We start from the raw sequence: 13,865 nt of genomic DNA on the forward strand, positions 1-13,865 counted from the left end.
TGTGCTCGCTTGCTCGCTCATAAATAAATAAATAAATAAATAAATAAATAAATAAATAAATAAATAACTAACTAGCACGTTTTCCTTTCATTCAAAGAAAAAACTCAGAAGGGGAATTACATTATGGCATATCTCATAATACCTTAATGGTTTTTCTCAACATGTTTTACATTTTTCTTGATATTTAAAACAATTTTTTTAAACATTTATTTATTTTTGAAAGAGCATGAATGGGGGTGGGGGAGCAGAGTGAGAGGGAGATACAGAATCTGAAGCAGGCTCCAGGCTCTGAGCTGTCAGGACGGAGCCCAACGTGGGGCTCGAACACATGAACTGTGAGCTCATGACCTGAGCTGAAGTCGGACGCTTAACCGACTGAGCCACCCAGGTGGCCCTCTTGGTATTTTTAATCATCTGGAAAAGCAAAATGAAATAAATGCTCAAGTAAAAGGGAGTACCAACGTGAAATAAGATAAAAATATGCAGGGGTGCCTGGCTGGCTCAGTTAGTGGAGTGTCTGAGTCTTGATCTCTCAGCTGTGAGTTTGAGCTCCACGTAGGGTACAGAGACTAAACTTTTCTGAATTCCAAAATGAGTCCAAGAAAAAAACAGGCCGAAAGCTGAAATGCTCTGATTGTTATAATCTGAAGTTCTCATACTTACCTCACCACACTGAACTTGAGATTATAGTTGCCACCACTCTGAATGATAGGAGGGTAACACATCTCCACAGTAGAAGGGTCTGCCCCAGCAAGGTATTTTTTCTCTTCAATGGCCTTTTCCACAGACTCAGCCAGTTTGCTGTGTCGAACTTTCTGTAAGCATAAAGAAATAAAACAATCGTTAACAATATTCACCAGAGGGTGGCAAAGAGTCTAAAAGTGTTGAATTTTTGGACATTATTTGAGGACAACACATATCCTGACATCACTGAGGATGTTATATAAGCCTTATGAAATGGCTTACGTGTTAGGTAATATACTGGTATACCTGCAAAGCAGATTTTGAGAATATGTGAAATCCACAGCTATGCAAGGAATTCTCAAGTAAAATACTGGGTAACATCAGGAAACTAGCACAGGTTTATAGTTATTTAGAAAGAGAACGGGCAAAATTACACACCAGCAACTTCTGTATCAAAGGCCTAATTTCAAAGGAAGCCAAACATGCAGCAAAAAACACTGCACGGTAGGGACTTACTTCTGCTTCATTAAAATAGTACAGACTTTCCCCTCTCCATTTACCTCATCTGCATCAACTATTTCCATGACTCTTTCCTTGAAGAATTTGTTGAAGACCTCAGAGGTGATGCTAGCTGCTTTCTTCATTAGGTTGAGCTCCCCATCCTCCTTTACAGCAATGGTATAAGCCACAACAGCACTGATATCTATCTGCAGTCAAAGTGATAAGAATTTCTAACAGGTAAATACAGAACTGCTAAAAAAAAAAATGCCTCTCTCCCAATGTGAGTATCATCAGTGAAGTTACCTGGTTATTTAGCACACCATTCATCAGTAGTTTACGGAATATAAAAATACTCTTTTCTTGGACTGAATAAACATTTAAAATAGCTCATTACCAGCTCACTGTGTGTATTCTAAAAGGCATTGAACTAATATACCATTTAAATGTAAATGTAAACACTCTTCTCTAGAGGATCTTATAAAGGCAGAAAAGGAAGACAGGCAGGAGAGCAGGGAGGGGAAAAAATGTATTTTTTCTGGATAAGAGATTTTTCTGGGGTCACCTGGATGGCTCAGTCAGTTAAGAGTCTGACTCTTGATTGCAGCTCAGGTCATGATCTTGTGGTTTGTGAGTTTAAGCCCTGCATGAGGCTCTGTAAGGAAAGTGAGGAGCCTGCTTGGGATTCTCTCTCCCTCTCCCCTGCTTGTGCCTCAATGCTCTCCCAAAATAAATATTTAACAAAAAAAAAAAAAAAAAAAAAAAAGAGAGAGAGAGAGAGAGAGAGAGAGAGAGAGAGAGAGAGGTTTCTGTTTCCCCCTGCAAGAGCTAAACTATCTTCCAAATGGGCCATTCCTGACTGAAAAGTCAAACTGGCTTACTGCTCAGCCAAACAGAATGGAAAATGGAAATCTGAAGGAATATATACTTTTCCCAAAACATATTCTTTGCACTATCTGTTATGGAAAGCTGTCACACTTCTATCTTTGAAACTCCTAATCTGCATGTTTCTGGGAGTGTTCTCACTTTGTCAAAGCCCTCTTTGTTGAGGCAGTCGTTCCAGTTCTTCATGAACTCTCCAGGGAACTTGTCTTTGCTGAACACTCCAATCTTCTTGCCGTTCTTGCTTTCTTTAATGGCTTCAATCATTTTGTCAAAGCTGCTCTTATTGCTTTCATTCTATCAGTGCCACAAAGAAAAGACTCTTGTTAATTAGTTTTAGAATTAGACATCTATGTTCTACTAGTAACAGGCACAGACAAATATTTGGAACGATAGAAAGAATAAATTTTCTCCCCATGCCTCACCTACTTACTTCCTTATGGCAGAATTAACTCTAAAAGTTAACACAAAATTTCTTTGGATATTTTTACAAACTAAAGTGCCACATAAGTTGACAAGACTATTCTTTTTCTTCAGGAACAGCTAAAACACTCATGCACACAGGGGAACAATATCCTGAGAAAAAGTGTCAGGTGGAAAGTACGACAAAAAAGACCACATATGATAAACACTGAGTATGAGGTACATCTGTTTTCTTAAGGATGTTTAAAATTATTTTTGTTCTAGGGGCGCCCAGCTGGGAGAGCCTGCAACTCTTGATCTCAGGCTTGTGAGCTCCAGCCCCATGTTAGGAGAGGACTTAAAACACAAAACCCCCAGGTATTTATGCCAATTGAAGTACTAAGATGAAAACAAACGAGTTGACATTACCCTTGAGAATGGACACATAAAGTCCATGTTTGACAGAATCTCACAGCCTGTGTGTTTTGCTACAGAACCGACAGGGTTACTGAACTTTTTTCTTCCTAACCAACACAACGAAGATGTGCTAAAACTTTGTAATTACAATGTTAGCCAGCAAAAATCTTCTCCTGTATATTTTTAAATTCCTAGAGGGATTTCCATTTATTACTTTTAAACATTCTTTCACATTTATGACACATTCTTTACTAGTTCTGACCTTTTCCCGTATCAGCAGTGTGATGGCAGGGGCTCCATTTGCATTCTCATTGCCCTTAGTGTTAGCAATCTGTTTTAAAAACTCCACTTTCTTCTTGCTGGCCATAAAGATAATTTTGTCATCACAGAAGACCATGATAGTATCAGTCAGTTCATAACCAAAGAGCCACGTCTATAGGAAAAGACGAAAGTAACAACAGTATTTACAAATTAAAAAAAATTAATGTACTTACTCAGAAATATTTATAAAATAAGGTATCTGGAATTAACTTCAAAATAAGCTAGATGTGGATACAAATGAAATGAAACTGGCCAAGAGCTTACAATTTATTGGATAATGGGTACATATTGGATAATGGGTACATTAGAGTGTCACATTATTATTTATCTACTTTGATGTTTGAAATATTCCATAATAAAGACCACCAAATCATACGGATAATTTGTGTTTCTATGAACTATACGGTTATTTAGAACAGAAACGCATAAAACAAGGGACAAAGTAGCACATCAGGGAAATGCACATTCTACCTCCCCCAAAGACTGCTAGCTGCCTACCAATTACTCATTTCTTCCCTCTCAGAAAGACTTGGGATTGTTAGCTGGGCACACTCAGCATGAAGACTACTTCCTATCCTTTCTTGCAGCTTATGGCCATTAAATTCTGGCCAATAAGTTATAAATAGAAGTATTCTGCGGGACTTCAAGTATCTTCATAAAGGGAAAGATGTCTTCATTTTCTTCCCTTTCTCCATTCTTTCTACTTGGAATGCAGATGTAATGGCTGGAGCTCTAGCAATTTTTGCACCATGAGCCCAAGGGCTGGCCTCTATGTATGGCAGAAGACAGACCAGAAAAACCCTGTGTTCCTGAAGACTAACTAAAAGAGAAAAAACCGTTCTACTTAATCCACTGTTAGATTTGTTATATACGATTAAATCTATCCCAATTTATATACTTCTTTTTTGGGGCTGTCCACCAAACCTTTTTTTGTGTTTCTTTAGTTGAAGTATGGTTGTTTCTTTCCTTCTTTTTAAATAAGGATGTGTTTATGTTTTAAAATTTTTTCTTCCTTGTTTTGTGTGTGTGTGTGGGGGGGGGGGGGTCCACTGAGCTTTTAATGATGATGGAAATATTCTCTACCAGCTCCAATATGGTACTCAGTACTTGAGACTTGGGACTGAAGAATTTAATTTTTAATATGGCTAGTGAATACCACACTGAACAGTGCCATCGATGATTCGAGGATTCTCAGGCCTAAAACTGCCATAAACCTCTCACCTGTAAGGCAGTTGATTTGGCATAAACAATTTCTTCATCAACACCCACTGATACAACAATGGCATCAACGTTGGCATATTCATCTTCTCCTTTCTGAAAAGTAAAGAGTAGGTAATTTGGTCATCTTTTTATCCTAGTAAAACTGGAATACAAAGTTCAGTATTTACTCAGGGTATAGATTTTTTTCCTAATAGTAATGCCAAGTTTGCTTGGCAGCCTCACAGTCATTACTCTCTTTGTTAAACAGCTTTATTGAGAGAGAACTTACATACAATTCAATGGCTTTTAGTGTGTTCAGAGTTCTGCAACCATCACAATCTAACTTTAGAACATTTTCCTCTTTCCCAAAAGATGGCCTACATCTCCACCTAGGTCTAAGCAACTGTTAACCTAACTGGTCTCTACGGATTTGTCTATTCTGGACATTTCGTATAAATGGACTAACATATGTGGCCTCTCCATCTGGCTTCTTTCACTTAACATGCTTTCAAGGTTCACCTATGTTGTAGCATGTGTCAGTACTTTGTCCTTTCTGTGACTAACGACCCACTGTATGGATCTACTACTGTATCTATTCATCAACTGCTGGACATCTGGGTTATTGCCATATTTTGGCTACTGTGAATAATGGTGCTATGAAGATTCATGTCAGTTTTTGTGTGGACATACTTCCCTTGAGTACATACCTACGTGAAGAATTACTAGGTCATATATATGGTAACTCTGTGTTTAACTTTTTGAGGAGTCAGACTGTTTTCCAGAGTGACCGCACCATTTCATATTCTCAAACAGCAATTTATCACGATGCCAAATTCTCCATATCTTGACTAACACATAATGATTGGCTTTTTTTTATTAGAGACATTGTCCACTGCATGTGAAGTAGTATCTCACTGTAGTTTTGATCTGCATTTCTCTGACAGCTAATGATGCTGAGCACATTTTCATGTGATTACGGACCATTTGTCTACCTTCTTTGGAGAAGCACCTATTCACATCCTTTGCCCATTGTGTAACTGAATTACTGTTTTATTATTCAGTTATAAGAGCTCCTTTTATATTCCAGATATGTCTCTTATCAGATATGACTTACAAATTTACTCCATTCAGTGGCTTCTTTTCACTTTCCTAATGATGTTGTCCTTTCACACATGATAGTTTTTAATTCTGAAGGAGTCCAAATTATTTTCTTGTGCTTTTGAGGTCATATCTAAGAAGGCTTTGTCTAATCCAAGGACATAAAAAATTTACCTGTATTTCTATAGCAGTTTTATAGTTCTAGCTCTGATATTTAGATCTAGGATTCATTTTGAGTTAATTTTTGTGTATGGTGTGGGGAAGAGGCCTAACTTCATTTTTTTGCATATGGTTACCTCATTGTTGAAAAGACTATTCTTTCCCCCACTGAACTGTCCCAGTCAAAAAATCAAATTATGTATTAGGGAAAAAAAATCAAATTATGTATTAGAAAAAAAATCAAATGACACAAATGTGAGGGTTTATTTTTGGATTCTCAATTCTATTCCATTATCTAAGCGTCCATCCTTATACCAATATCATGTCGTTTTGATTACTCCAGCTTTATCTTAAGTTTTGCAATTGAGAAGTGTGAGTCCTGCAACCACTCCATCAGCTACTCTTCAACGGTTCCGTAAGACCAAAAGACTGGAAATTGTGGGCTAGAAGGTCAAATCTCTAACTTCCCCTATAAAGTCAAGAAAAACATCTACATCAGACTCTTCCACACAACAAAGCTTCTGGTTGCCGGTAAGAATCCAAATATAGTACAACAATTAAGGGTTCTGTTGAATTTCTCTACCACAAAAAAATACATAACCCAAAGAAATTACCACATAGAAACTGTATGCATTCCCCCACTGATTTTCAGGAAGAAAATGTTTTCCTTCAGGTTGGGAAGGTTTATCATTAGTTCTCACTGATAATGCAAAAGCAATGGTAGTTAAAACAGCTAGTGCCTTCAGGTCCCTGGGTGGCTCAGTCGGTTAAGTGTCTGACTTTGGCTCAGATCATGATCTCATGGTTCATGGGTTTGAGCCCTGCGCTGGGCTCTGTCCTGCTAAGGATTCTAATATATATTTTTTTAATATTTGTTTTTGAGACAGAGAGAAAGAACAAGCAGGGGGAGGGGCAAAGAGAGAAGGAGACACAGAATCTAAAGGAGGCCCCAGGCTATGAGCTTCCAGCACAGAGCCCGACACAGGGCTTGAACCCACAAACTGTGAGATCATGACCTAAGATGAAGTCCAGCGCTGAACCAACTGAGCCACCCAGGCGCCCCTTCCGATTCTGTCTCCCTCTCTGTCTGCACTATCTCTCAAAAATAAATAAAAACATTAAAAATATTAAAAAGAAATTAAACAACAACAACAAAAACAGCTAGTGCCTTAGCACAAATCAAGGTAATTGGCACCAAAGTAATTCATTACCACATACTCGTGGAAGGGGAGGCTATTTCTCTAAGAATGTCCTTGATGCAATAAAAATGATCAACAGTAAGTAATCCCAACACTCTAGCATGTCTTTTTAATATTTTGTATAAAGAAACGTGAAGTACACACAAACCAGTTCTGTGTGCAAATTGAAATATGATGGTTATCTTAAGGAAAACTTTACAATTATTTGAATAACAAGTTGAAGTAGCCATTTAAGCAGACTTGGGTAACAGGCATACATTTTCTTGAAAATGAGTGAAGTGAGCCTGTCAGTTCAAGGAAAATGAAAATGTATTATGTAGTCAATGATAAAATTTGAGTTTATCACCTTTGTGATGGGCAGTGGAAAACTAGGCATTTTATAGGAATTAAAATCCTTGGAATAGTTGAGTTTGCTTCCCCACTGGCATAAAAAAGCTGAATATGTGGGCCTTTTTTTCTGTCTCCCTATTTTCAGTTTTATTGAGACCACTTTGGATAAATTTCCCATATCATTAATGACTAAGTTACATGATTACACTGTGTATACTTTTTAAAAATGTATTACTATGTATTCTGAATTTTTATACATGTTGATATCTTTTTCTTTGTTGAAAGGTTTTGACTGGAGCAAGATTTCAAATATCAAAAAATACTAAAAGAGGCTTTTTGATTAATTTCAGTGGTTTTTATAGACAGATGTATGGGCATGGAAATTACACTTATCTGTAGCTAGAACACATAAGCATTAAACATAGGCAGTTTCTTGTTCCTAATTTTGGGAGGTTATCAAGGTAGCGGCAATATTACTGCCACAAAATCAATGTTTAATGAAGAACTAGAGCATATGTAGCAAAAATTGGGAGAGGAGAGAATGTTTAATACCAAAATTAGTGTTAATGTGTGATGTCATCGGAATCATATAGCTCAGTTGTTCTCAGACTGATAGCAGGCCCTTTTACATTCTTAAATCATTCAAGACCCTAAAGAGCCTTTCTTGGCATTGGTTGTATCAAGGTTCCCCTTCCCCTCCCCCATGGTCTTGTGTTAAGTTTCTCAGGACCCACATATGAGTGAAAACATACGGTATCTGTCATTCTCTGCCTGACTTATTTAACTTAGCATAACACTCTCCAGTTCCATCCACATTGCTGCAAATGGCCAGATTTCATTCTTTCTCATTGGAAAGTAGTATTCCATTGTATATATAAACCACATCTTCTTTATCCATTCGTCAGTTGATGGACATTTAGGCTCTTTCCATAATTTGGCTATTGTTGAAAAGTGCTGCTATAAACATTGAGGTACATGTGCCCCTATGCATCAGCACTCCTGTATCCTTTGGGTAAATTCCTAACAGTGCTATTGCTGGGTCACAGGTTAGATCTATTTTTAATATTTGAGTTTTTAAGCAAAGATCAGAGACTGTTGGGCTCTGTGCTGACAGCTCAGAGCCTGGAGCCTGCTTTGGATTCCGTGTCTCCCTCTCTCTCCATTCCTCCCCTGCTCTCTCTCTCTCTCAAAAAGAAATAAAGATTAAAAAAAAATTTTTTTTAAACACTAGGGTGCCTGGGTGGCTCAGTCAGTTAAGTGTCTGATTCTTGATTTTGGCTCAGGTCATGACCTCACAATTCGTGGGTTCAAACCCAAAGATGGGCTCTGTGCTGACACTGTGGAGCCTGCTTGGGATTCTTTCTCTCCCTCTCTCAAAATAAATAAATAAGCATTAAAAACAAACAAAACTCCCAAAACACAAGGGGCGCCTGGGTGGCTCAGTCAGTTGAGCATCTGACTCTAGGTTTTCGCTCAAGTCATCATCCCAGGGTCATGAATCAAGCCCTGTGTCGGGCTCTGCCCTGAGTGTCAAGGCTGCTTGGGATTCTCTCTCTCCCTCTGTTTCTAAAACAAAACAAAACAAAACAAAACAAAACAAAACAAAACAAAACAAAACAAAACACAAGAAACGGCAAGCGTTGGCAAGGATGTGGAGAAAAGGAACCCTTGTGCACTGTTGATGGGAATGCAAACTGGTACAGCTACTGTGGAAAAGAGTAAGAAGGTTCCTCAAAAAGTTAAAAATAGGGGCCCCTGGGTGCCTCAGTTGGTTAAGCGTCCGACTCCGGCTCAGGTCATGATCTCGCAGTTCGTGGGTTCGGGTCCTGCATCGGCTCTGTGCTGACAGCTCAAAGCCTAGAGCGTGCTTCAGATTCTGTGTCTCCTTCTCTCTGTTCCTCCCCTGCTCATGCTCTGTCTCTCCCTCTCTCAAAAATAAATAAAGATAAAAAAATTTTTTTTTTTAATTTTAAGAAATGTTAAAAATGGAACTACCCTCTGATCCAGTAATCACGCTACTGGGTATTTACACACCCAAAATACAAAAATACTAATCTGAAAGGATATATGTACCCTTACGTTTTATTGCAGCATTATTTACAATAACCCAATCATGGAAGCAGCCCAAGTGTCCACTGATACATGAATGGATAAAGAAATGGCATATATATATATATATATATATACACACACACACACACATATATACATACACACACACACATATATACATATATATACATATACACATATATATATACACACACACACATATATATATATAATGGAATATTATTAAACCATAAAAAAGAACAAAATCTTGCCATTTGCAATGACATGGATGGAACTAGAGTATGATGCTAAGCACTGTAAGTCAGAGAAAGACAAACACCACATAATTTCACTAGTATGTGAATTGTAAGAAACAAAATAAATGAACAAAGAAAAAAAAAAGAGAAACAAACCAAGAAACAGACTCGTAACTATAGAGAATTGATGGTTACCAGAAGGGAGGTGGGTGGGGAAGTGTGTTAAATAAGTGATGGGGATGAAGAGTACACTTATCATGATGAGCACTGAGTAACGTATAAAAGCACTATATTGTACACCCGAAACTAATATAACACTGTATGTTAACTATATTGAAATTAAAATAAAAGCTTAATAAAAAAATTTTTAAAAAAGAACATATCTGTTCAATGCTAGTCCTTAACAGCTGGTAGAATTTAATAATGCTGTTGTGCTTATATGATCTTTACTTTTTAATTTTGGAAAGTGACACAATTTTCCATTTATAGTGATGTAAAGGATCCTTTCTGAATATAGTTAGATTTAAAGAATTCAACAGGATTCTGGAAGATAAAAGAGGACATGAGTGGGAAACAACTAAGCAGAGCTATGGTAGCTGCACCCCAAGTGCCTGACAAGCTTTCTCAATGGTAAGGTATGCAGATCTCAAAGAGCCCCAGGGGGCTAAACTCTGGAGGCACCAAGTATCAGGGAAAGGGAACGGAGTATACTGCACTTGGGTGAGTTCAGGGCTAAAAACGGAAGGTCTGGTCAGTAAGCTTAAGAAAGGGACTCCCCTGCCTCTTGCCCCCCCCAGTTCTTGAAAGTCCTGAGACAACACCTAATCCTTTAGCAAAAATCTCTGGAAAAATGAGCTCAAAAAGGCTCTAGCTTCAGATATTAGGCACAGCAGAAGCAAGTACTAATTTTTAGAAAGTTAAAGTCTGTATTTTGAGTGACCATCAGGAACGAATTAAGAAGATTTTTCTTTGCATGTCCTCACTGAATTCAGAGAAAACTCTTCACATACTGACATTTGGGGGTCCTCCATGGAATAAGTGAGCCTATTCACTCTACAGTTACCCCTATTCTTTGAGAGGCCCCATCCATGCAGAGCTGCCAACCAGTGTCTTATTATTTTATTCTTAATACGGATGGGTAGCCAAGTCTTACTTTGGTGTCTGTGACGTCTCCAATATGTAAGAGGAATCAAGGAAACTCAGAGGAAACAGACAACACAGAGAACAGAAGATAAAAATTAAATAAAAACACCTCCTATAAAATAAATATAGCATATCCATGAAACAACGAGAGTAGAGATTAAGAATTAAAAATAGCTGAAAATTTTAAAAATCTGTAAGTGGGAAAATAAAGTTAAGAAGCAGTATTGGAAATAGAGGACAAAGATAGGAAACAAAACTGAAAGATAGCCAACAAACTTAAGTCAAGCGGTCTAAAGCTCTGGAAGGGGAATATCAGGGGCAACAAAAAAGATCACTGAGGAAATGGAGGGAAAAAAGTAATCAAACAGTGAATAAATCTAACACTGAAGGGCACTGAGCCTGGAGACTGAACAGAACCCCCCCCCCCGCCCCTCCAATTAATGCATGGAAGGAAAAAAAAAAAAAAAAGCCTCCTATGAAGGCAGTGAAATTTCAAAACACAAGGGATAAAGAGAGGATTTGAAATGTTTCAGAGAGAACAGGCCATATATACTGAATCAGGAAAGAGACACATTTGCCTTCTGAAAATACTGCAAGTTTGAAGACTACCGAATGACTGCTTAGATTCTGAGCTGAATTCAACCTTGAATTTTAATCATACTTAACTATATTATTAACCAAAAGTGAAGACAGAATAAAACTTAAGACACACAACCGCTTAAGAAACATATATTCTCTATATCCTTTAAAAAGCTTAGAGAAAATGCTCTTACAAGAAAAAAAAAATCAACACAAAGGTTGTAGGATATAGGGGACCCAATATTGGAAAGTCCCAAGTTCAGTAGGCTTGGAGAACAACCTGTACAGATAGAACAATATAATGTAAGGTTGGGGGAGGGGAATGGTGGTGAAGCTAAAAAAACAACACAGAATTGGGGCGCCTGGGTGGCTCTGTCAAGCATCTGGACTCTTGATTTTAGCTCAGGTCATGATCCCACGGTTCATGGGATGGAGCCCCACACTGGGCACTGACAGCGTGGTGCCTGCTTGGGATTCTCTATCTCTCTCAAAATAAATAAACTTAAAAAAAAAAAAACCCCAACACAGAATTAATAAAATATCTGACAAGTGTGAAAAATTTAAGTGTATTTATTTGGAGAGAGAACACGAGTGGGGGAGGGGCAGAGACAGAGAAGGAGACAGAGAATTCTAAGCAGACTCCATGCTGTCAGTGCAGAGCCTGATGCAGGGCTTGATCCCACAAAGAGTGAGATCATGATCTGAGCTGAAATTAAGAGTAAGATGCTCAACCAACTGAGACACCCAGATGCCCCAAGTGTGACAATTTTAAAATAAAAGATTGAGAAGATTATGACAGGCCTGAAGGAAATAATTAGGGCTAGGAGCATTTAAAAAAAGAGAGAAATTTAGGCAATCACTAGTGTCAGGAAAAATGAATCGTAGAGAATAGGAAAAGTAATTGTACTTTATTACTTCACCCAGCAGTGAAAGTATCTACATGAGCATAAAAATGTAAACTTACTACTGATTTTAATAAAAATTGTGAAAAAAAAAAACTTATCAAGAGGGGTGGATATGTGATAAATCAAGTATAATAAAATGTGAATTATTAATGTAGGTGGTGGGTACACAGGTGTTCACTGTAAAAATCTTTGACTTTTCTCTCTGAAGTTTTCCATAACAATGTGTCAGGGAGAGATTTATTTATTTTTTTTAATGTTTATTTATTTTTGAGACAGAGAGAGAGCATGAACGGGGGAGGGTCAGAGAGAGGGAGACACAGAATCGGAAACAGGCTCCAGGCTCTGAGCTGTCAGCACAGAGCCCAACGCGGGGCTCGAACTCACAGACCGCAAGATCACGACCTGAGCCGAAGTCGGCCGCTTAACCGACTGAGCCACCCAGGCGCCCCAGAGAAATTTATTTTTTTAAATTTTTTAATGTTTATTTATTTTTGAGAGAGAGAGAGAGAGAGAGGGAGAGAAACAAAGTGTGACTGGGGGAGGGGCAGAGAGAGAAGGAGACACAGAATCAAAATCCAAAGCAGGCTCCAGGTTCTGAGCTATCACCACAGAGCCCGATGCGCACGGCTGGAGCTCATGAACCACGAGATCGTGACCTGAGCCTATTAACCGACTGAGCTACCCAGGCAACCCTGTCAGGGAAAGATTTAAAAAGTATCAGGAGGTAAGGAAGCTGGAATGAAGTGTGACAGAATACAAAAGTTAAATTTAAATCCTAAACTACCAAAACAAGACAACAGTTAATATCTAAGACTGACAATTCAAGAAATAACAATGTATAGACAGCATTTCAAAATATGAAGCAGAAGAACTAAAAGTAACTGCTTCTGAGGCAGTTGACTGGTTTTTAAGGTTTTCAGAACTACCTGTTTTTTTAAAAACCTATGTTATTACTTAATTAAAAGTAACAAAGTACAAAGTACATACAGATAACAATGAATAAGCAGAAACTGTGAAGGTGGTATCAGAATAATAAAAGTTGGGGAAATACCATGACAGAGGAACAACTATCTCCCTTTGAACCAAATGGGTATTGCACTAAAAAGAGGAAACATTTTTGAAGTACCGGGTTATAGCCAGGATATAATTTGTCATTCATACCAAGACAATCTGGAGAATAAAAAGGTGTGCCATTAATAATTACATAGAGACAACAGGTGAATAGTACCAGGAAAGGAAGAACTTATGGTCACCTATATGTAGCCTGGACAGAAGCCTCTTCGAACCAAGCAAGGATGCATGAAAGCTCAGAAACTGTCACCATCGTTCATTGAGTGGCTACTACATGCCAGGCACGAGAATTGGTAACCAGGGATAAAAATGTAAGAAAGTTAGTAACGGGAGTAGACTATAAAAGTTGAGCATGCAAGAATAAATGTACCCCAACCTGCTCAGGCATTTACTTCCATCTAGCCTCCTCTTCTTGAAGTCAAGGGACCCACACATTACTTAAACCTTTATCTACCTCACTCAAGATAAAAGAGCCATTAAGAATGGGAATGGATAGAAATAACCCAATATCTTGATGAAAGAAGCATGGGAATTGCCTATATTTTAAAGAACCTTCCTAAGCCATAAAAGGTAACTGTCTACTTTTGGAGAGCAATCCAGAACAAGACACTCGTCCGCAACACAAAAATCAGCAGTCAGAAAGCACCAATTGAGCGAGGCACGGACAC

At 38.1% G+C, this 13,865-nt stretch overlaps 1 protein-coding gene across 1 annotated transcript in view; it reads right to left on the reverse strand.

The window, feature by feature from the left end:
- The window catches only part of SUPT16H (SPT16 homolog, facilitates chromatin remodeling subunit), a 39,813-nt gene that overhangs the window by 21,799 nt on the left and 4,149 nt on the right, over positions 1-13,865 (reverse strand). The window contains exons 2-6 of the mRNA XM_007091341.3: positions 4,426-4,518; positions 3,146-3,316; positions 2,209-2,361; positions 1,245-1,391; positions 664-815 (exon numbers count right to left, since the gene is read on the reverse strand). Of these exons, the coding sequence (XP_007091403.1) occupies positions 664-815; positions 1,245-1,391; positions 2,209-2,361; positions 3,146-3,316; positions 4,426-4,518 (716 nt within the window). The remainder of the gene's footprint in view (positions 1-663; positions 816-1,244; positions 1,392-2,208; positions 2,362-3,145; positions 3,317-4,425; positions 4,519-13,865) is intronic.

Source organism: Panthera tigris, chromosome B3, assembly GCF_018350195.1.
Source record: "Panthera tigris isolate Pti1 chromosome B3, P.tigris_Pti1_mat1.1, whole genome shotgun sequence".
Taxonomy (NCBI): Eukaryota; Metazoa; Chordata; class Mammalia; order Carnivora; family Felidae; genus Panthera; species Panthera tigris.